Here is a 22765-nt window from a genome sequence, read left to right on the forward strand (position 1 = left end):
CAGGGGCTCCTTGATGCCATACTTGGTCAAATGCTGTCTTGATGTCAAGGGCAGTCACTCTCACCTCACGAGTTCAGCTCTTTTGTCCATGTTTGAACCAAGGCTGTAATGAGGTTGGAGCCCAAACTGGGCGTCAGTGCCTGGTTATTGCTAAGCAAATGTCACTTGATAGCATTGTTGATGACCCCTTCCATTACTTTACTGATGATCGAGAGTGAACTGATGGGGCGGTAACTGGCTGGGGTTCGATTTGTCCTGCATTTTTTTTGTACAGGACAGACCTGGGCAATTTTCCACATAGCTGGGTAGATGCCATTGTAACAGATGTACTGGAACAGCTTGTCTAGGGTGCGCAGCAAGGTCTGGAACACGAGTCTTCAGTACTATTGCTGGAATATTGTCAGGGCCCATAGCCTTTGCAGTATCCAGTACCTTCAGTTGTTTCTTGATATCACATGGAGTGAATCGAATTGGTTGAAGATTGTAGCAAATTCTTCAGCCTATCTTTTGCACTGCGTTGGGCTCCTCCATTATTGAGGATGGGGATATTTGTGGAGCCTCCTCCTCCAGTGAGTTGTTTATTTGTCCACCACCATTCACGACTGGATATGGCAGGACTGCAGAGTTTAGATCTGATCCGTTGATGTGGGATCACTTAGCCCCGTTTATCACTTGCTGCTTATGCTGTTTGGCATGCAAGTAGTCCCGTGTTATAGCTTCACCAGGTTGACAGCTCATTTTTAGGTATGCCTTGTGCTGCTCCTGGCATGCCCTCCTACACTCATCAATGAACCAGGGTTGATCCCCTGGCTTGCTGGTAACGGTAGAGTGGGGGATATGCCGGGCCATGAGGTTACAGATTGTGTTCGACTACAATTCTGCTGATGGCCCACAGCGCCTCATGGATGCCTAGCCTTGAGTGGCTAGATCTATTGGAAATCTATCCCATTTAGCACGAATGCAGTGCCACACAACACGATGGAGGGTATCCTCAATGTGAAGGCAGGACTTCGTCTCCACAACAACTGTGCAGCGGTCACTCCTATAGACACTGTCATGGACAGATGCATCTACTGCAGGTAGATTGGTGAGGATGAAGTCAAGTACGCTTTTCTCTCTTGTTGGTTCCCTCACCGCCTGGTGCAGAACCAGAATAGCAACTATGTAATTTAGGACTCAGCTAGCTCGGTCAGTAGTGGTGCTACTAAGCCACTCTTGGTGGTGGACATTGAAGTCCCCACCCAGAGTACATTCTGTGCCCTTGCCACCCTCAGTGCTTCCTCCAAGTGTTCAACTTGGGGGAGCACTGATTCATCAGCTGAGGGAGGACAGTATGTGGTAATCAGCAGGAAGTTTCCTTGCCCATGTTTGACCTGATGAGACATCATGGGGACCAGAGTCGATGTCGAGGACTCACAGGGCAACGCCCTCCCGACTGTATACCACTGTGCCGCTACCTCTGCTGGGTCTGTCTGGTGGGGCAAGACATACCCAGGGATGGTGATGGTGGTGCCTGGGACATTATCTGTAATATATGTTTCTGTGAGGATGACTATGTCAGGCTGTTGCTTGACTCATCTGTGAGACAGCTCTCCCAATTTTTGCATTAACCCCCATATGTTAGTAAGGAGGACTTTGCAGGATCAACAGGGCTGAGAATGCTGTTGTCGTTTCCGGCGCCTAGGTTGATGCCGGGTGGTCTGTCCAATCTCATTCCTTTTTTGTGACTTTGTAACGGTTTGTTACAATTTCAGAGGGCATATAAAAGTCAACCACATTATTGTGGGTCTGGAGTCACGTGTAGGCCAGACCAGGATGACAGATTTCCTTCCATTACAACCAGATGGGTTTTTACAACAATCAACAATGGTTTCACAGTCATTAGATTTTTAATTCCAGGTTTTTATCGAATTCAAATTCCACCATCTGCCGTGGCGGGATTCGAACCCGCGTTCCCAGAGCATTATCCTAGGTCTCTGGATCATTAGTCTAGCGGCAATATCCCTATGCCATCGCCTCCCCCTGTAAAACATGGTTTTACAAAAGGAAGAGTGTATTTGGCAAACTTATTATTTTAAAGGGGTAACTAAAGGGGAACTAATAGATATAGTATACTTGGATCTCCAAAAGGCAATTGATAAGGTGCTAAGGTGGTACACAAAGGTTAATAAAGATAATGGTTTATGGAGTTGGGGGTAATATATTAGCATAGAAAGAAGATTGGTAACCCATATGAAGTGAAAAGTAGGGATAAGTCGAACATTTTCAATTTGGAAGGCTATGACTAGCAGAGTACCACAAGGATCAGTGCTGGGGCCTCAGCTATTTACAACCTATATTAATGACTGAAATGAAAAGGCAGAGAGTGATGCGTCTAAGTTTGCTGATGATACAAAGTTAGATGGGAATGCAAGCTATGAGGGGACACCAAACAGGCTGCAAAGAGAAATATACAGGTTAAGTAAATGGGTAAAATGGGTAAATGGAGTACATTGTGAGGATCTGAGAGGTTATTCACTTTAGTTGTAAGAAATGAAAAGCAGGATATTTTTCAAAAGGTGTGAAATTGTAAATGCTGATGTTGAGAGGGACTTGGGTCTACTTGTACAAGGAACACAGTTAGCATGTAGGTACAGCAAGCAATTAGGAAGGCAAATGACATATTGGCCTTTATTGCATGAGGAATGGAGTACAAGAATAAGGAAGTCTTCCTAAAATTGTACAGAGTTTTGGCCCACACCTGGAATACTATGTGCAGTTTTTGACTCCATAGTTAAAGGAGGATATAATTGCATTGGAAGCAGTACAATGAAGGTTTGCTAGATTGGTCTCTGGGGTGACAGGGTTATCCAATGATGAGAGAGTGAGTAAATTGGGCCTATATTCTCTGGAGTTTAGATGAATGAGAGGTGATTTCATTGAAACATACACGATTCTGAAGGACTTAACAGGGTAGACATAGATCTTGTTTCCCTGGCAGGGGAATCTAGAACAATGGTGCACTGGCTCAGGATAAGGGGACAATTGTTTCAGGCTGAACTGAGGAGAAATTTCTTCACTCAAAGGGTTGTGAACCTTTGGAATTATTTATCCCAGAGGTTTGCGGATGCTCCATCGTTGAATATATTTAAGGATAAGAGGAAGAGATTTTTCGTCTCTCAGGGAATTAAAGGATTCCCTTGGAAGCTGGCAAGAAAGTGGAGTTGAAGCTTAAGATCAGCTCTGATTGTACTGAATGGCAACAGATCGGGCACGGCGGGCCTTAATAGTTTTCTCCTGCTCCTACTTCTACTGTTATTAGTTTGCACAAAAAGTTACTTTTTAAAGTGCGTTTAATATACCGCAACACATCAGAATTAGCTACAAAATTTAATACTGAATCACACGAGGAGGCAAATGATCTAAAGTTAGATTTTGCGGAGTGGCTTGAGAGGAAAGTCTGGTAGAGAGGAAATTCACAAGCCTTGGCCGCTGGAGGTTGGTAATGGTGCAACGATTAAAATTGGGATGCTCAAGAGGCCAGAATTTGAGGAGAGCAGCTATCTCGGAGGGTTGTAGGGCTGGAGGAGATTACAGAGATAGGGAGGGGAAAGGCTATGGAGGGATTCCAAAACAATGATATGATTTTTAAAATCAAGGCGCTGCTTAACCAAGAGGCAATGTAGGTCAAGGAGTCCAGGGGTGATGGGTGAACAGGACTTGGTGCAAATAAGGATATGGGTTCCGATACCAGGACAAGGAGTCTGGTCAATCTAAGACAGATTAAGACAGGTACCAGGGAGAGGGATGAAGTGGGCGGCTAGCAAACAGAGGAGACAATGGCTTCAGTCTTCCTAATACTTAGTTGGTGGAAGTTTGTGCTCATCCAGTGCCAGATGTTGGACAAGCAGTGTGACAATTCAGGGACAGTGGACCGGTGGAGCTTGGTGTCATCAGTGGACACAGGGTATCTTGGATACAGATTTGGATGATGTCAGCAAGAGACAACATGTAGATGAGAAATAGGAGGCAGGCCAAGGATAGATCCTTGGGGGACACCAGGTGAGGGAGCGGGAAGAGGAATCAATGCAGGTGATTCTGTGGCTACAATTGGATAGATAAGAACTGCGAGTGGGGTCAGCTGCAAAACTATGGAAAGGCTGTAGCTGAGAGATGCTAGTTAACTTATTGAATACAAGAGCTCCTTATTGAAATAATTACAGAATACCAGAACAGAACTGCCAGCCTTATCCCAATTGTAACACTCATGCCTCTGGGTCAGAATATCATAGATTCAAACCCGGTTCCAGATACTTGCGCATATAATTTGGCTATCATTTCAGTCAAGTTATGAGGGAGTGCCACTGTCTTTTGGCCGAAATGTTAAACAAAGGCCCTGCTTGTCTCTCAAGGACACAAAAGGATCCCCAGACACAATGCCAAGAGCCAATGGGCACTAACAGTGACATAGCAAATCTTTATCAACAACAAAAACAAAAATTGTTGGAAAAACTCAGCAGGTGTAACAGCATCTATGGAGAGAAAGACAGAGTTAACGTTTCGAGTCCGTATGGTGGGAAAAAATATTCAAATATTTATTTTTTAATTTTTATATTTTTTCCTTATCTATTTCTATTATTATTATTTTTAAATGTATTGCCATTCATTGTTTTGTCCCCACTTTTTAGCCTATTTCGATCTTTTTTCCCACACCATCCCCTCCCCCCACCCCACCCCCACTAGGCCATCTGTCAATTGCTCATCCTGCTTTCTACTCTTAATGTCACCATTAGCACCTTCTTTAGCCAGTATCACAACCATCAACACCCCTTCAACCTTTTGTTTATGACATCTTTTGCAATCTCTCCTTTGCCTCCACCTATCACTGGCCTCCTATCCAGCTTCACCTGTCCCACTCTGCTTAAACAATATATATTTTTACTTCTCTTTAGTTCTGTGGAAGAGTCATATGGATTCGAAACATTAACTCTGTTTTTCTCTCCACAGATGCTGTCAGACCTGTTTTTTCAGCAATTTTTGTTTTTGTTTCAGATTTCCAGCATCCGCAGTATTTTGCTTTTATCTTAGCAAATCTTTATCCTTCAACCAGCATCAAAAAATCAGATTCTGAAGATTATCGAGATGTTAACTTTGTTTCTCTCTCCACAGATGCTACCTGATCTTCTGAGTGTTTCCAGTATTTTCTGTTTTTATTTCACTGGAACACAGCACCTGGTTAACTTATTGCCATTTGTGGGGTCTTGTTGTGTACAAATTGGCTACCACATTTCCATAGATTAACCTCCAAAATACTTAATCCTTCAAAGTGCTTTGGGACACCCAGTGGTCATAAAAAGCTTTATATAAATGAAAGTCCTTTCTGTTCCTTTAGCATTTGATACAAGAGTGCATATTAATGGTCTGGATTTAGTGCTTTACTCAATTGGGAAAAAATAATTTTCTCAACAGTAAAAATTTAGGACAGTGGAGTGTGCTATTTATTGCAATTTTGTAGTAGCAAAAACCATTCCTTTTAATCAAATTACCACCATAATAGTTAGGTCAATTATATCAGCGAAGTACTTAAATGATAGAAAGCAAAATGTTTAATCTCCCAAACATTTAGCACAAAACACTGGTACAGATCATCATGGTGATGCTTTAGAATCAAGATTTTGTGATTTTCAAATGCTCCTTTACATTTGTGTGTTTTGGACAAGAGGTAGGGCTGAATAGGAAAACGACACTATTCTGCCAGCAGTTTTTATGATCTTATTTTTTATGGTTTTATTTTAAGCCAATAATCTGTAAATGCTGCAGGTTTGATTTTTCTTAGGCCATTGTAATCTGGTGGCCTGAGTGCACTGCCTCAACTTTGTCTCCTGAAACTCCCCTCTGCAGTCAATCATAAACTGGGTTTCAATAGCGTAGGGCAGTTTACCAACAGAACTACTGTAAACTTAACTTGAAGTATGCTACTGTGCCATGCTCTTAAGTAGAATAAGCAACAAGTGATTAAAGTGGTAGACCATCGCTAGCAAAACTTTCAAGCACTCCTCCTGATTGAATGAATCTGCAGGATATCAGGGCAATTATGCAGATACATTATGCATAATATTTTTTAAATGGCTCTCACTGAAAATAAATCTGTTGTGAAGGATGGATTTGAAGCCTTAATCTTTAGAAAATGTGTCAGCAAGGAAAGTGTTTCTTCATTTTTCTCCCCCAACTTGTTGCAGTAGCTCCATGTGTCCATTCTGCTTCAACGGACACAATTTTCCACCTTGGTTTCATAGTACAGAAATTGGCCTCAGTGGATCAAATGGTGCTTTTCTGCCCTCTTTTCTGCTTTCCTTGTGCAATGGTGCATTGTAGTTCATCGCTTTCTGCCAAATAGGGACATTTTTTGCATTGTATTTTTAAGTCACTTTGGATAACAGACTACCGTGAATTAAAAGCAAAAAACTGTGGATGCTGGAAATCCAAACCAAAAACAAAAATACCTGGAAAAACTCAGCAAGTCTGGCAGCATCTGCATCTGCGGAGAGGAACATAGTTAACGTTTCGAGTCTGAATGATCCGAGTTAAGTAAAAATAGAAGAGAGGTGAAATATAAGCTGCTTTGGCGGGGGGGGGGGAGTACAGCTGGATAAAGGGCCAGTGATAGGTGGAGATAACCAAAAGATGTCACAGACAAAAGGACAATGAGGTGTTGAAGGTGGTGATATTATCTAAGGAATGTGCTAATTAAGGGTAGAAAGCAGGACAAAAAGTACAGATAGCCCTAGTGGGGGTGGGGTGACGGAATCGAAAAAGGCTAAAAGATACAGATAAAACAATGGATGGAAATACATTTAAAAATAATGGAAATAGGTGGAAAAAGAAAAATCTATATAAATTATTGGAAAAAGGTGGGGATCGGAAAGGGAGTGGGGATGGAGGAGAGAGTTCTTGATCTAAAATTGTTGAACTCAATATTCAGTCCGGAAGGCTGTAAAGTGCCTAGTTGGAAGATGAGGTGCTGTTCCTCCAGTTTGCATTGAGCTTCACTGGAACAATGCAGCAAGCCAAGGACGGACATGTGGGCATGAGAGCAGGGTGGAGTGTTGAAAAGGCAAGCGACAGGGAGGTCTGGGTAATGCTTGCGGACAGACCGAAGGTATCCTGCAAAGCGGTCACCCAGTGTGCGTTTGGTCTCTCCAATGTAGAGGAAACCGCATTGGGAGCAACGAATGCAGTAGACTAAATTAAGGGAAGTGCAAGTGAAATGTTGCTTCACTTGAAAGGAGTGTTTGGGCCCTTGGACGGTGAGGAGAGGGTAAGTAAAGGGGCAGGTATTGCACCTTCTGCGGTTGCATGGGAAGGTGCCGTGGGAGGGGGTTGAGGTGTAGGGGGTGATGGAGGAATGGACCAGGGTGTCCCGGAGGGAACAATCCCTGCGGACTGCCGCCGGTGGGGGGTGAAGGGAAGGTGTGAATTAAAATTGACTTTTATCAGCAGTATCCTTAAGGGAGTTATTTTACCTTTGGGGTTGTAGATTGGAAGAAGGGAAGACATATAACTAGAAGTATTTATTAATTTAAAACAGTTTGACTATTCACCACATATATTTCACTCAAGTAAAAATTGGGCCTCAGCACTTCTGCAGCAAACATCTTGATTGACTGATTATAAAACATTGCTGGTAGCATCTCTGCTCCCTCATTAACAATCTGCAAAAAAAAAAAATAGGATAGGCTGCTTCCCACAAGAGTTTGTACTGAGTGTCAGAGAAAACCCTGGCCTAATTTTTCTGTAAATAAATAATGCTAATACCTCGCAAATCCCACAGTAACTTCTGACATGCACGTGTCCAGTTAAACCTGGTAAGTTAGAAGGTCTTGTCCAAGATGTCTCTGTTCCTCCAAATATTGTGTGAAAATGACATCTGACTGTCTGATTCACCGTTCAAAATCTATTATAAAATGTAACGTTCCTGTACCGACTTCACAGATATGGATTAAACTTGTCAAAAAATGTCGATACTGGTCCGGCACAAGTATCCTTTCAATGGCGTGGTACACCTTTAACATGGTACAGTCAAAGTGCAATTAGGAAGCGAGTTCCAGGATGTTGATCTACCAACGGTGAAGGAACGGCAATATGATTCCAAAGTCAGGATAGCGTGTGGCTTGGAGGGGAACAACCCACCCAACCCAGTGTCTGATAAACCTTCTCTGAAATGCTTCCAATACATTCACATCCTTCGCTGAATGAGGTGACCAATACTGTACATGGTACTCCAAATGTGGTCTCACTAGTGCCCTGTACAGTTTAAGCAAAACCTCACTCCTTTGCATCCCATTCCCCTCGCAATAAATGATAACATTCTATTAGCTTTCCAAATTAATTGCTGCACTTGCATACTAACCTTTTGTGATTTCTGCACTAGGATATCCAGATTCCTCTGCACCTTAGAGCTCTGCAACCTCTCACCATTTAGTGCCCTTATCCTGATAGGTGGTAGAGGTCATGGGTTTGGATGGTGCTGTCAAAGGTGCCTTGGTAAGTTCCTGTGATGCACCTTATATATAGTATGCATGCTGCCACTGTGCATTGGTTGTGGTGGGAGTGAATTTTGGGTTGATGGATGGAGGGTCGATCAAGCGGGCTGCTTCGCACTGGAAGGTGTCAAACTTCTGGAGTGTTGTTCAAGCCACACTCATCCAGGCAAATGAGAGTATTCCATCATATGCCTGCCTTGGTGCCTTGTTGAGGGCGGGCCAGACTTTGAGAAGTCAGGAGGTCAATTCCTCGCTGCAGTATTCTCAGCCTCTGACTTGTTCTTGCAGTCACAGTATTCATATGGCTGATCCATTAAAGTTTCTAGTCAATAATAACCCCCAGAATAATGATAGTGGGAGAATACAGTGATGGTAGTGCTATTGAATGTCAAGGGGAGATGGTTAGGTTCTCTCTTGTTGGAGATGGTCATTACAAATGTCATTTGCCACTTATCAGCTCAAGCCTGAATGTTGTCCAGGTCTTGTGGCATATGGACATGGGCTCCTCCAGTATCTAAGGAGTTGTGAATGGTACTGAACATCGTGCAATCATCAATGAATATCCCCATTAATGACCTTGTGATGAAGGGAAGGTCATTGATGAAGCAGAGCTCTGCAATCTCTCACCACATATTATCTAAATGGTGAGAGGTTGCCGAGGTCTAAGTTGCAGAGGAATCTGGATATCCTAGTGCATGAATCACAAAAGGTTAGCATGCAAGTACAGCAGGTAATTTGGAAAGCTAATAGAATGTTATCATTTATTCCGAGGGGAATGGGATGCAAAGGAGGGAGGTTATGCTTCAACTGTACAGGGCACTAGTGAGACCACATTTGGAATACCGTGTACAGTATTGGTCACCTCATTCAGCAAAGGATGTAAATATGTTGGAAGCATTTCAGAGAAGGTTTATCAGATACTGGGATGGGTGCGTTGTCTTACAAGGGAAGGTTGGACAGACTAGGCTTGTATCCATTGGAGTTTAGAAGAGTAAGAAGCAATTTGATTGAAACATACAAGATCCTGAGGGGACTTGACAGGATGGATGTGGAGAGGATGCTTCCTCTTGTGGAAGAATCTGGAACTAGGGGTCACTGTTTAAAAATAAGGGGTCGCCCATTTAAAACAGAGATGAGGTGAATTTTTTTCACTCAGAGGGTCGAGAGTCTTTGGAACTCTCTGTCTGAAAAGGTGGTGGAAGCAGAGTCTTTGAATATTTTAAGGTAGAGGTGGATAGATTCTTGGTAAGCATGAGGGTGATAGGTTATCGGCAGTAGGTGGGATGCAGATTTCAGATTACTATCAGATCAAGGGGCTGAATGGCCTACTCCTGCTCCTTGTTCGTATGTAGATGTGTGTGCAATCTCATTCATTCAGCATTTAATTAGTTTTGGAGATTGAAAAAAAACATCAAATAATAATTTTGTATTTCTTAGTCAATAAAAAGTTAGATGCAGACCGACAGACTGACATTCAGGCAACAAGTGATTCGAGGTTAAGGTGAGCAAAACATAACTGGAAAATGGTCATATATAGAAGACACCTTCAAGCTGGACATCTAGTTGAGGCAACTATGCCATGAGAAGAAGGTGTGTAATTTAAACAAAAGCCTTACCTTTCTACAAAAAAAAGAAAAAAATTGTAAAGTTTTGTTTTAATTCTCCTCTCCAAGTTGTTCTTTTGTGCCCCTTTCCTATTCCTTGCTTCTGAAAGCATTCACTTCTCACTAGTAGAGTCTCTTGTCTCCCACCAGTGCGCCACCAAAGTGGCCATTATTTATGCATGAGCCATAACAAATAGTGCTGACTGTGAGGGGAAGGAGGTGGGGCAGGGGAGTGATCAGGAACTTGAGCACTATATAGCTCCTAAATAAGAAAACATGACAGTGTTCATACTTTTTGATGCCAAAATGTTACATTTCTGGAAAAGACTCTTGGAGTATACTTTAAAAATATATATATATATATATATATATATATATATACACTACAGAAATCATTGCACAACTCTGAATTACCATGGGATATTTATTTGAAAGATGAAGAGAGAAGCAGTTTTTCTTTTTAAAAAGGAAAATTATTTCACTTAAAATAACATTGATAAATCAACTGTACTCAACACAGTATACATACTTAACAGCAGAGCACAGAGCTCCCTGCCAAATGGCACCCAGCACAGCTATTCACAAATGGATTTCCGGAGCAATCTTCAAACAGATTTTTAAATACATTGGAGTCCCTGTAGAACACCTTCTCCGTGAGACGTGCAGGTTTTAAATGAGTGCAATTGATTCTGTTTCTTCTATCAAGGGAGTCATTAAAAAAATGCGTTTGTTATCACAGCTCTGTGGAATGGTGTTAGACGCACATAAATGAATCAGGCAGTTGGGATATAGAGCATAAGATGAATGTAATTTTATTTAACTGCAAAGACACTCAACAGCCCAAAAAGCATTCTGTCTGTGATATCACTTAAAAACTGTTAGATCAAATAACCTTAAACTCTTGCATCCCTTAGCAATGTTTTATGTCTAACACCAGACATTTTAATGATCACATCAAGCTCTTTCATTCTTTTCTTCACCCCATCTCTCCTCCCCACACGCAATGGCCAAAGGCTTTTTGCAAAGGCTATGGGCCCTGACAATGTTCCGGCAATAGTACTGAAAGACTTGTGCTCCAGGACTTGCAGTGCCCCTAGCCAAGCTGTTCTAGTAGTTACAACACTGGCATCTACCCAGCTATGTGGGAAGTTGCCCAGGTATGTCCTGTACACAAAAAGCAGGACAAATCCAATCCGACCAATTACCGCCCCATCAGTCTCCTCTCAATCATCAGTAAAGGAATGGAAGGGGTCATCAACAGTGCCATCAAGTGGCACTTGCTTACCAATAACCTGCTCACTGACGCCCAGTTTGGGTTCCGCCAGGGTCACTCAGCTCCTGACCTCATTACAGCCTTGGTTCAAACATGGACAGAAGATTTGAGCTCCCAAGGTGAGGTGAGAGTGACAGCCCTCAACATCAAGGCAACATTTGACCGAGTGTGGCATCCCATCAGCCCTAGCAAAACTGGAGTCAATGGGAATCAGGGGGAAAACTTTCCACTGGTTGGAGTCATACCTAGTACAAAGGAAGAAGGTTGTTGGAGGTCAGTCATCTCAGCTCCAGGACATCACTGCAGGAGTTCCTCAGCGTAGTGTCCTTGGCCCAACCATCTTCATCAATGGCCTTCCTTCCATCACAAGGTCAGAAGTGGGGATGTTCGTTGGTGATTGCACAATGTTCACCACCATTTGCAACTACTCAGATACTGAAGCAGTCTATGTCCAAATGCAGCAAGGCCTGGACAATATCCAGGCTTGGGCTGACAACTGGCAAGTAATACTCGCACCACAAAAGTGTCAGGCAATTACCATCTCCAGCCAAGAGAGAATCTAACCATCGCACCCTGATGTTCAATGGCATTACCATCACTGAATCTCCCACTATCAACATCCTGAGGGTTACCATTGACCAGAAACTTAACTGGACTAGCCATATAAATACTGTGGTGACAAGAGCAGGTCAGAGGCTAGGAATCCTGTGACGAGTAACTCACCTCCTGACTCCCCAAAGCCTGTCCACCATCTACAAGGCACAAGTCAGGAGTGTGACGGAATACTCTCCACTTGCCTGGAGGAGTGCAGCTCCCACAACACTCAAGAAGCTTGACATTATCCAGGACAAAGCAGCTCGTTTGATTGGCACCACATCCACAAACATTCACTCCCTCCACTACTTACACAGTAGCAGCAGTGCACACCATCTACAAGATGCACTGCAGGAATTCACCAAGGCTCCTTTGACAACACCTTCTAAACCCATGATCACTACCATCTAGAAGGGCAATGGTAGCAGATAGATGGGAACACAACCAGCTGGAAGTTCCCCTCCAAGTTACTTACCATCCTGACTTGGAAATATATCAGCCTTCCTTCAATGTCACTGGGTCAAAATCCTGGAGCTCCCTATCTAACAGCACTATGGGTGTATCTCCATCACATGGACTGCAGCAGTTCAAGAAGGCATCTCATCACCGCTTTCTCCAGGGCAACGAGGGATGGGCAATGAATGCTGGCCCAGCCAGTGAAGTCCACATCCCATGAATGATTTTTTTTTCCCAATTAGACTCTCAACTGCCCTTTGAAATGGTCTAGCAAGCTACTCAGTTGTACCTGGGAAGGCAGCTCACCAGGACTTTCTCAAGGGCAATTAGGGATGGGTAATAAATACTGGTCATGCCAGCAATGCCCACATCCTGTGAATGAATAAAATAATCAGTGATTTATAAGAGTTATGAAAATATTAATCTTTTCCAAGATGAGGTGTGACCCTGCTCAGAATTACAGAGTCCTGATGGTCAACTAAAGTCCAAAAAGTTTTTTGTAACTCGGCCTATTATCCCTTATGCAGCCAGGGTTCAAGGAAATCACTTGGTTCTCGAGTTTAGCAGTTTAAGTATTTGTGTCACACATTGTGATGTTGAAAAAAGCACTAATATTTGTAACAACTCAAATGGCAGAAGTAGCTTCATTATCTCAACTTTCTTTCAATAATCTAGTGGGTAATACACTGTACTATAGTATGAAGCCACAGAGACCAATAGGTTCCAGTTTCATACCAAGTCACTTAATCTCAGTGGAAGCATAGGGCCTTGACCAGGCCACAATATCTCTAATATAGGGAGGAGGAAGCGGAGGGGGCAAAATAAAAAGGGGTCCCTCCAGTGCAGTGGCCACTACTGACAGTGATCTTGAGTAGATATTAGGTGATGATGGCTTCATGCAGTTCTGCTGTCTTTGAACAGCCTGCGGATAGCCACTACATGGGTTTACATGGGCAATGGAAAATTAGGAAGTGATGGGCAATGGGTACCCAAAGAATTGGACCCAAGCAAAGAGTTGGTGCCTTTAGATGGAGGGAGGCAAAAACTGGCAAAAAGAAATACAGGCAGGGGTGGCTGCCACAAAGAAATACATTTTTCAGGGGCCCCACAGTGCAAAAGCATGTGCAGAAGTAGACTTTTCCACAGCATGCTTAGTTATTTATAAGAATGCAACAAAATGAGATTTTATTCCCCTCCTCCAAAATTCTTAGGAGTATAAGTAACAATTTGGCAATAAGTTTTTTAAACAGTAAACAGTACTAAAACATGCATGTAAACGCCACCTGTCATGTGGTTAGATCGAACTTAAACCCGAAAGGGTTAAACTATTACAGGAAGGGTAGGAGTTTATGAGCAGTGTTGGCCACTGAGGGGAGAGGTGTTAGTGATGAGGAATTAATGTGGATCAGGTTGCAGGAGGCAAAGTTTTGGGCAAGATGAAGTTTATGGAAGGTCAGAGTTTGAGAGGCCTGTGAGAAGGACATTGTCTAAACTGAGTTCAGAGGTGACAAAAAAGATTGGATAAAAGATTATTGCAGCAAAAGGGGTAAGGTAGGAATGGAGGTAGGCAACAAAGTTTGAAGTAGGCAGCCTTGATGATAGACAGGGGTTTTAAAGCTCAGTTGATCAGACAAGTGGGCAAGTTTGTGTGCATCCTGTTCAACCTGCATGAGCAATTAGGAAGGGCAAAGTAGAGGTCACGACTGAAGAATTTTACACAACTTTCATATACACTGGTCAGAACTTGTCATTGAATTATCACCGTAGATGCTGAATAACACTGGCAATTCTATACCTCAGTTAATAAGCACATTGTCAATAGGATTTTGATAACACATCTAATAAACCAAAAGGTCATGACTGAAGACCCATGAACATGGCGCAAAATAGCTCACAATTACCAATCCTCTATATTCTGACCTTTGAGTTGCTAAGCTGAGCAAGAATTCCTGCCACAACTGACCTTTACCGCTGGCATTATCCATCAATATATTTAGAAACTGAGAGATATTTTCTTACACCCAAGGCACCAGTATACCTATTCTCCTAATCTACAGATGCTAGTTTGTGTCAGATCTGAAAATCTTAAACACCTTGACACTGGAGGAATTTTTTTTAAATGAGATCATAGTTCTTACTCAAGCATTCTATAGCTTTTTCATTCAACACATCCACTAATGCTATTTTGAAGCTTCATTGACACAATGCAACACCCATATAAAGATTATTTATTGTATATTTGTTGAGTTATGAAAAAGTCTGTTGCACATTATCCGTGTTGTACATTAGTTTAAAATACAGGATAAATGTTTTGCCTAACTGTAAACAGCTGTTAGGAATGTCACTTACCTCATTGACAACCACGCTTATAGGAGTTTTGTTATTTGTGGATTTCCTTAAAACATTTTGATAACCCTAAAGTTTTGCTGGCACCAAGTTCAGCTGCTCTAAATTGCATTACTGCACTGTTAAAGATGAATTTGGGTTGAAAGCCCTTGCTCATCACAGGAATACCATAAATCAAAAAGGCACTTGACAAAATCTATAATTTGATATGTATCTGGAGGTTCCAGGCCCAACTTCTGACTTAACTTTCTAAACAGTGTAAACTGCTCACATACGGCAGCAATGTAGTTTCCATTAAGTAATAATTTTCTTCAAAAGTCATGAGGCCACAGTTCAGCTAGGTTAATTTCCTCTTTCCCTGAAATTTCAACTTACCTCTGTAATCCCTGAGAGGACTGCTTTGTCCACATTCACCAGTACTGGTCCATTTGCCTGGCACACTCCAGAAGACCATTCTGCACAACAATGGTGAACCCAACAGTGACCTGTCAACCAAAAATTAAAAATACATAAGAGACAGGTAAAATTTTATTTTGCATTTTAAGTAATTCACATAATGGATTTAACTGCCTACATATTTCCCAACACTTTACAAAACTATCTCCTTGGATGTCTATTTTAAAATTCAAGTTCCTATATTTCTATTGATAACTATGCATTAATTTTGGGTAGAACAAGACACAAACATGACCTGTGGAACTCCAGTTAGTTATTAAATCAGTAACATTTTCCTAATGATACACAAATATCTTCTAAGCTAGGAGATAATGCTTCTATTTCTTACATCATTTTGGACTACTGATGGTAGGTATCAAACATTAGATTTATAACGTCTGGGTCACAGTGGTGAACTGTACATCCAGTTCAATAAAATGTCTTTAGCAGGTACAGTCTGGTTCTCTATGAATACGCTTAGACTATGCTGACTTTCAAACAGCTCAACAAGGCAATACAATATACTACTGAACATCCCATATTTTAAGACCAGCAGTTTTTTTATAATGGAAAATATTTTTATGCATGTGACAGAAACTACCACCATCGTTTTGAACAAGGAAGTATTCTGCAAGCCACCAGCTACAAAATATCACAGGAATACTTCAGGCCTCAGCTACAAACAGAATGAAAGATAGAGACTGATCAGGCACTACATGGATTTGTGCAGGGCAGGCCATGATTGATTAAGTTTTGAAGAGTTAGAACAAATAGTCAAAGATCAACTCCATTGGTTGGTGAATAGCTAACTAAAGCTATATAAACTTATATGGAAGGTCAATGGGGAAATTGGAATTATTACACTAAGTACACTAGGAGGAATATGTCACAAATGGCTATCAAACCCGAGTCAATCACAACTAATATGGAAACAGATAAATGGTTGGAGAACACAATTCATTAAGACCACATCTATGCTTTCAATACCTGAAGGTTCAAATAAGGCCTGGACATCAATATCATCAGGAAGGCCAACTTGACTGAGCTCATCCCAATATCTGCTTGTCTGTTCTTCAGAGGCCACTGTAACATTAATACACGTAGACGGAGGCGCTGCGGTGTGGCAAGGAGACCTGATACAAAACATTTCATGGAAAACAAAGAGGTAATTAAAAATGTTTTTGCTTAAATTTCAATTTATTGCTAAAGCTTCAATATTATGCCTGTACATTCTGCAAACTGTTTATAAAACTGAAAGTGTAATCTGCTCAACTAACACTGTAAATTGTTGAGGATCTGTTATCACAGAACTTTAATATGTAGTAAATTTATTTGTTTTATAACATGCAATCTGTGTAGTGGCTACATATCCTCCTTTTCTACAGTGATGTGCTGAAGATTATTTTTCTGGTTGTCATCATCATTTCTTAAAAGCAACTAGGCAATTATATCAATAGGCAAAACATTCCAAATACAAATAATTTCAATTTCCTTTTGCAGAAATCTTTGGAATTTCCATAGTCATAGATTGAATCAATAAATGTGAAAAGACAATTGAGTTAATAGAGGCAATGGAAACCTTTTGATTACTTCACATTTTCTTACACTCTAAGATGGTGTACCACAACTCAATAAAGATACTTGACATAGAACCAAGTGTCACAATTATGTCTCACGCAGAGGTTAGCTTTGTTACTTGTAAATCTCTCGTGGTGTAAGTGGGACGATGCACCATTTTAATGAGAGAAGTGTTGCATCATGTAAAGAATTACCATTTTGCTGATAAGGTACAGCCATGTCCTTTAAAGCCACAGTTTAACAGGTAAGCAATCCGTTTGTTATTTGGTGAGGGAATTTTACAGATTCTAAATGACTGACTTCATTTGTCCTTATTTAAAAAATTGTTTAGCAACAGAGCAAAGTATGATGTCTGATGTGAGATAGGGCCTTTGATTCCAGAATTTATAATATATTCGAAAATCTCCCGTGGTCTCAACAATGCTTCACCTGTTGTAAGGGGAAAGATACTGGTTGTAGAAGGATACACAGCTCCAGTGAAAGAATTTGGAAATAACTTTGTATGAATTCACCCCAGAGACAATAAAATATTTTGATTGTTTTTCCTTAGCTAATTGTAAGTTAAAAAAAAATTTGCGCAAGCAATCCTTTATGCATTTTATTTGAAAATTTTGTTTTAAGGTTCTGTATTTTTTTTAAAGAGAATGTGAAAAAATTTGTCAAACTAATTTACATTTTCCCTCCTTTACAATATAGCTCTGTACTTCTTAGCAAAACATCTGCATGCTACTTATAAAAAAATACAGCTGCACTTCTTAAAAAAATATTCTGAGTGACACAGGCAAATTCACAATTATTGTCCATCCCAAGATGCATTATGATGGGCCTTCCCTTTGAACTGTAGTCCTTGTGGTTATAAATTTGACTTTTTCAATGTATAACGGCACCTATATAAACTTGCTACAATATAATTACATTAGTTAAACTGCAGCACCTCATTTCTTTACTTCCCAGCTCCTTATATTGTAATGCAGACTAACTCCTACAGTCCAACTAACATATTTGCTCTGCCTTCCAAATGGTTGTATAACATTTCACTATCCACTATAAAAAATGTGATGTGATATAAAAATAGGAACAACTTAAGTATATTAAGAAACATGACTTGAAATATGTCCACATACACTGGTCTAATTATTCCTACCTCAACTGAACACTCCATTGGGCTTCGACTGAGTCTGCTGACTAAACGTAAGGGAAGCCAGTCAGCATAAATGTACACCAATTTTAAAGTTACTTTAGAAAAATTGAAGAATTCATGCTTTACCTCGATTTGACATTTCAGACAAAATAAACTTTCCAATTACAGAAATGCACCTAATAACAGCTTGCCAGAGAAAAGGACAGGGTTAAAAACAGCAAATCCTATGTTCAGTAAAAGTTGGAACATTCTGCAAAAGCCCAATTTTGCTATCAAGTTTTAGAACCTCAGTGTGCTGGAAGCTTTACTTTGGTCATTTGTCTCTTCAGCTAAGGGTGGTTTGGAAACCTGTATTAAGTCTAGACTCGAACTTCTTTCACGGACACAGATCTCTGGCACTGAACACTGTTACAGATATTTCAAGTGCAGAAAATGCTACAGTAAACTTCATTTTTTTGTAAATTGTACAATTTTTACGACATAGTTACAAGGCTTTTCATTTATGGGATGAATAATTAAAAATTGCAATTGGGCGACTTAACTGGTTTGTCCTTTTTACAGATAGCTTTTGCAGATTTCCCACAATCATGGCCCAGCATATTCTCCACTCTACCATTACCATCAAGCCAGGGGGTCAACCTTGGTTCAGGAGTGCAGGAGGGCATGCCAGGAGCAGCACCAGGCATATCTAAAAATGAGGTGTCAACCTGGTGAAGCTACAACCCAGGACTACTTGTTTGCCATCTGATAGAGCTAATTTATCCCACAACCAACAGATCAAATCTAAGCTCAACAATCCTGCTACATCTAGTCCTGAATGGTGGTGCACAATTAAACAACTAACAAGAGGAGGCAGCTCTATATATATCCCCATGCTCAATGATGGGGGAACCTAATACATCAGTGCAAAAAGACAGGGCTGAAGCATTTGCAACCATCTTCAATCTGCATGAGTTCCTTAGGGTAGGGTCCTAGGTCCAACAATCTTCAGCTGTTTGATCAATGATCTTTCCTTTATCATAAGGTCAAAACTGGGGATGTTTGGGGCTGATTTTACAATACTCAAATGCTGAAGCATTCAGTGTCTATATGTAACAAGACCTGGGCAAAAATCAGGCTTGGGCTGATAAGTGGCAAGTAGCATTTGTGCCACAAGTGCCAGGCAATGATCATCTCCAACAAGAGAGAATCTAACTATATCCCCTTGACATTCAATGATATTACCATCGCTGAATTCCCCACTATCAACATCCTGGGGTGGGGGTTACCATTGTCCAGGCATTGAAATCTGCGAGTGATGCAGAAATCTGCGAGCATGAGACACAAAAATGCATCCTGGATGCAATATTATATATAAGTAAAAACACACCAGCATATCCTTCTTGACAATACTCTGTGAACCTGTAAGACCATTTTAGATTAGGGATCCTGTGTCTTGCAATGCATAATAATGAGATCATTGATCTACAGTGCTTAAAAAAGTGCTTAGCCCAAGTTCATGTGAGGGAATCAAGAACTGTGGGAGTCAAGGTCATTTATGATCTTGATAGCAAAGCAGGCTTGAAGGGCCTACTCCTATTTCTTATGTTAAGACACATGTCTGACAATAATGGTATTGCTGCACTACAGATAGAAGTCTCTCAGGGAAGCTTAAATAGTTAGCTAATCCCAGGTCTTCAAATACTTATTCAATTCTCTCAAATTATTTTCACATTACATGGCTCCACTAACTATTGGGTAGTCCAAGATAAAAGTACTTCGATTTAAATTTAAGGGAACCTTGCAACTTGTTATGATTTCAGTCGAGGCCAGTAACATACTTTAAAAAAAATCCAAAATCCTAGTTATTAAAGAATGAAGGCACAAGGTTTGAAACAAGAGAATTTTGCATTGCGGAAGACAGTGACATTTTTTGTCAAAGTTCTTCATCTTGCACTTATCAGGACAATTCACAAGAAAATACTAATGTCAGGGGAAACAACACTGAATGAGAGGAGTGCTCTAACTGGTTGGCAAGTGGACTCTTATTTACAGAGGCGTTACCATGGAGAATGCACCAGTTGATGGTGACTGACAGTTAACTGTCAAGCATTGCTTGAAATCTAAACCAGGCAGCTTGACTCTGATTGGTCAAGACATTGCCCTGGGGAATGAACCAGTGAATGGCTGTCACTTATTTAGTTTAGCTGAAACAGGCACAATGTGTATACATGTTCTTTCTGTCTGCAAAGAACGGGACCCTATGTATTAATATATGTAGCTTCGAGTATACACAAATGCGCCTGTGAGCCCGACTGACAATCTTATCTAGAAAACCTTTTGCCTTATGCCCAATTGAGCATTGATCCCTACAAGTTTTGTTTCTGCCCTCAGCTCAAACAATTTGCCAGTGCTGTCAAGAGCAATTGCACTGTTGCTCATGCTTACTACACTGCCAAACACCCTTTGCTTTCACAGGCTTAGCCAATTTTTAAACAACCTCAGATGTTTACCTCCTTTTAGCACCTTCCTCCCTTGTAGCAGAGCGTGAAAAGCACTGCTGAAATGCAAATAAAGTTACGTCATACCCACAGAATTGGTATTGTCAACAAAGCTGACAAAAAGATAGTGGCAACAATTGGCCGGTTTTACTAGCCACTTGGATGAAGCATATCCAGGTCTGCTTACTTGTCTTTCTTCATGTTCATCGGTGATGGTCTAAAATTTATTTTATTATTTTTATTACTTTTTCCATCCCCACTGGAAACTGTAATGTCGAAACCAGGGAGACAATCCATGTGAACACAAGATTCATTTAGTATATTTGCTTTCAGTCATTTGACATCACGTGTAATTTAGTTAAACCAGAGAAACTGAGGTGCCAAAGGGATCTATACTTCTTAAAATATATGTAATTTTATTGAGTCAAAAATATTTATTTTACTCTTGCTTGCTGTCCTAACTTGATTTTGATTTTCAATTTTAGCTTTCCTGACAAGCTTCTTAACCTTTATATTCATCTTGATCCATTGTGCTACCAATTTTTAAACAATATACTTTATGAAGATCCATGTTTTTCTGTCATTCTTTACATTATTTTCATTATTACCAATATTAGTATTTTCCCTCCAACTCTTCTTCTCGATAGTATCAGTTCTGTACTCTATAGAATTTTAAACAGTCTGCTTTTCTTCCATGTTTTCTCCACTAACTGTCCTGTTGAACATTCCAATGTAGTCACTCTCCTATCTATCATAATTTGAACTTTAAAATGCACCACTTTGGAGTTATTGTTGCCAAGGCACTCTCTCTTGGATCTCTGTGCCAGTACAACTCTATGGCCTGCTCTACCATCTTGAGTTATCAGGTTTGACAGAGATTCTGTTCACCCAGTTTCTTAAATGTTCCATCAGACAATCCAATACTGCTTCAGAAACCTGCTTTCACTCTGATTGCACCCAATATAGAACGCCCAGGGTAACTCCAGTAAATCTGAATCACCCACACCAACATCATCTGCTCCTATATACACTTTCCTTAATTCACTACAAAGTTCCCTCTGGTTTGGTGGTCTATAGCAAATAGCTGTTGTTAGTTTCCACCATTTTGTCGCGCTCCACATAACTTCCATGTTACTTGATCCAGATAAATCCAATTAAATCATAATCAAATTCCCTTTCACATAAAATGAACCATAAGAAAGAGGAGCAGAAATTAGGCCATTCGGCCTATCAAGTCTGCTTTGCCATTCAATCATGGCTGATAAGTTTCTCAACCCCATTCTCCTGCCTTCTCCCCATAATATTTGATCCCCTTATCAATCAAGAACCTATCTATCTTGGTCTTAAATACACTCAATGACCTGGCCTCCACAGCCTTCTGTGGCAATGAATTCCATAGGTTCGCCACTCTCTTGCTAAAGAAGTTTCTTCTCATCTCTGTTCTAAAAGGTTTTCCCTTTACTTGAGGCTGTGCCCTCGGGTCCTAGTCTCTCCTACTAATGGAAACATCTTCCCCACGTCCACTCTATTCAGGCCTTTCAGTATTCTGTAAGTTTCAATCAGATCCCCCCCTCATCCTTCTAAACTCCATCGAGTATAGACCCAGAGTCCTCAAATGTTCCTCATATGTTAAGCCTTTCATTCCTGGGATCGTTCTCGTGAACCTCCTCTGGATCCTCTCCAGGGCCAGCACATCCTTCCTGAGATACGGGGCCCAAAATTGCTCACAATATTCTAAATGTGGTCTGACTGCAGCACATCCCTGCTTTTATATTCTAGTCCTCTTGAAATAAATGCCAACATTGCATTTGCCTTCTGAACTACCGACTCAACTACAAGATAACCTTAAGAGAATCCTGGACTAGGACTCACAAGTCCCTTTGCACTCCAGATTTCTGAATTCTCTCCCCATTTCTATGCCTCTATTCTTCCTACCAAAGTGCATGACCTCACACTTCCCCACATTGTATTCCATCTGCCACTTCTTTGCCCATTCTCTTAACCTGTCCAAGTCCTTCTGCAGCCTCTCCGCCTCCTCAATATTACCTGTCCTTCCACCTATCTTTGTATCATCTGCAACCCTGTCCCCATTTGTCTTTTCCAATTCTACAAAGTGATCTGTATCCTTGTACTTTTGTCCAACCTGCATCACTGCTGCACCAGGTCATGACAGCAGAGATTTGGTTGGAATAAAATCCATGTGAAAATAATCTGGGCAATTGACAATATTCAAGTATTGTGTTTCTTTTCACAATGTAGCCATGAAATTGAAAAGCAAGCATCCTTGATCATGCTCATGTGTCTCCAAGCATAAATGACAATGGTTTGGATCTTGA

At 40.9% G+C, this 22765-nt stretch overlaps 1 protein-coding gene across 10 annotated transcripts in view; it reads right to left on the reverse strand.

The window, feature by feature from the left end:
* The window catches only part of kmt2ca (lysine (K)-specific methyltransferase 2Ca), a 471931-nt gene that overhangs the window by 225228 nt on the left and 223938 nt on the right, over positions 1-22765 (reverse strand). For all 10 annotated transcript variants that reach the window (XR_005942627.1, XR_005942628.1, XM_041184363.1 and 7 more), the window contains exons 6-7: positions 16218-16363; positions 15171-15280 (exon numbers count right to left, since the gene is read on the reverse strand). Coding sequence is in view for 8 of the 10 variants with exons in the window: in XM_041184363.1 (XP_041040297.1) it covers positions 15171-15280; positions 16218-16363 (256 nt within the window). In the remaining 2 variants the exon portion in view is untranslated. The remainder of the gene's footprint in view (positions 1-15170; positions 15281-16217; positions 16364-22765) is intronic.

Source organism: Carcharodon carcharias, chromosome 3, assembly GCF_017639515.1.
Source record: "Carcharodon carcharias isolate sCarCar2 chromosome 3, sCarCar2.pri, whole genome shotgun sequence".
Lineage (NCBI taxonomy): Eukaryota > Metazoa > Chordata > Chondrichthyes > Lamniformes > Lamnidae > Carcharodon > Carcharodon carcharias.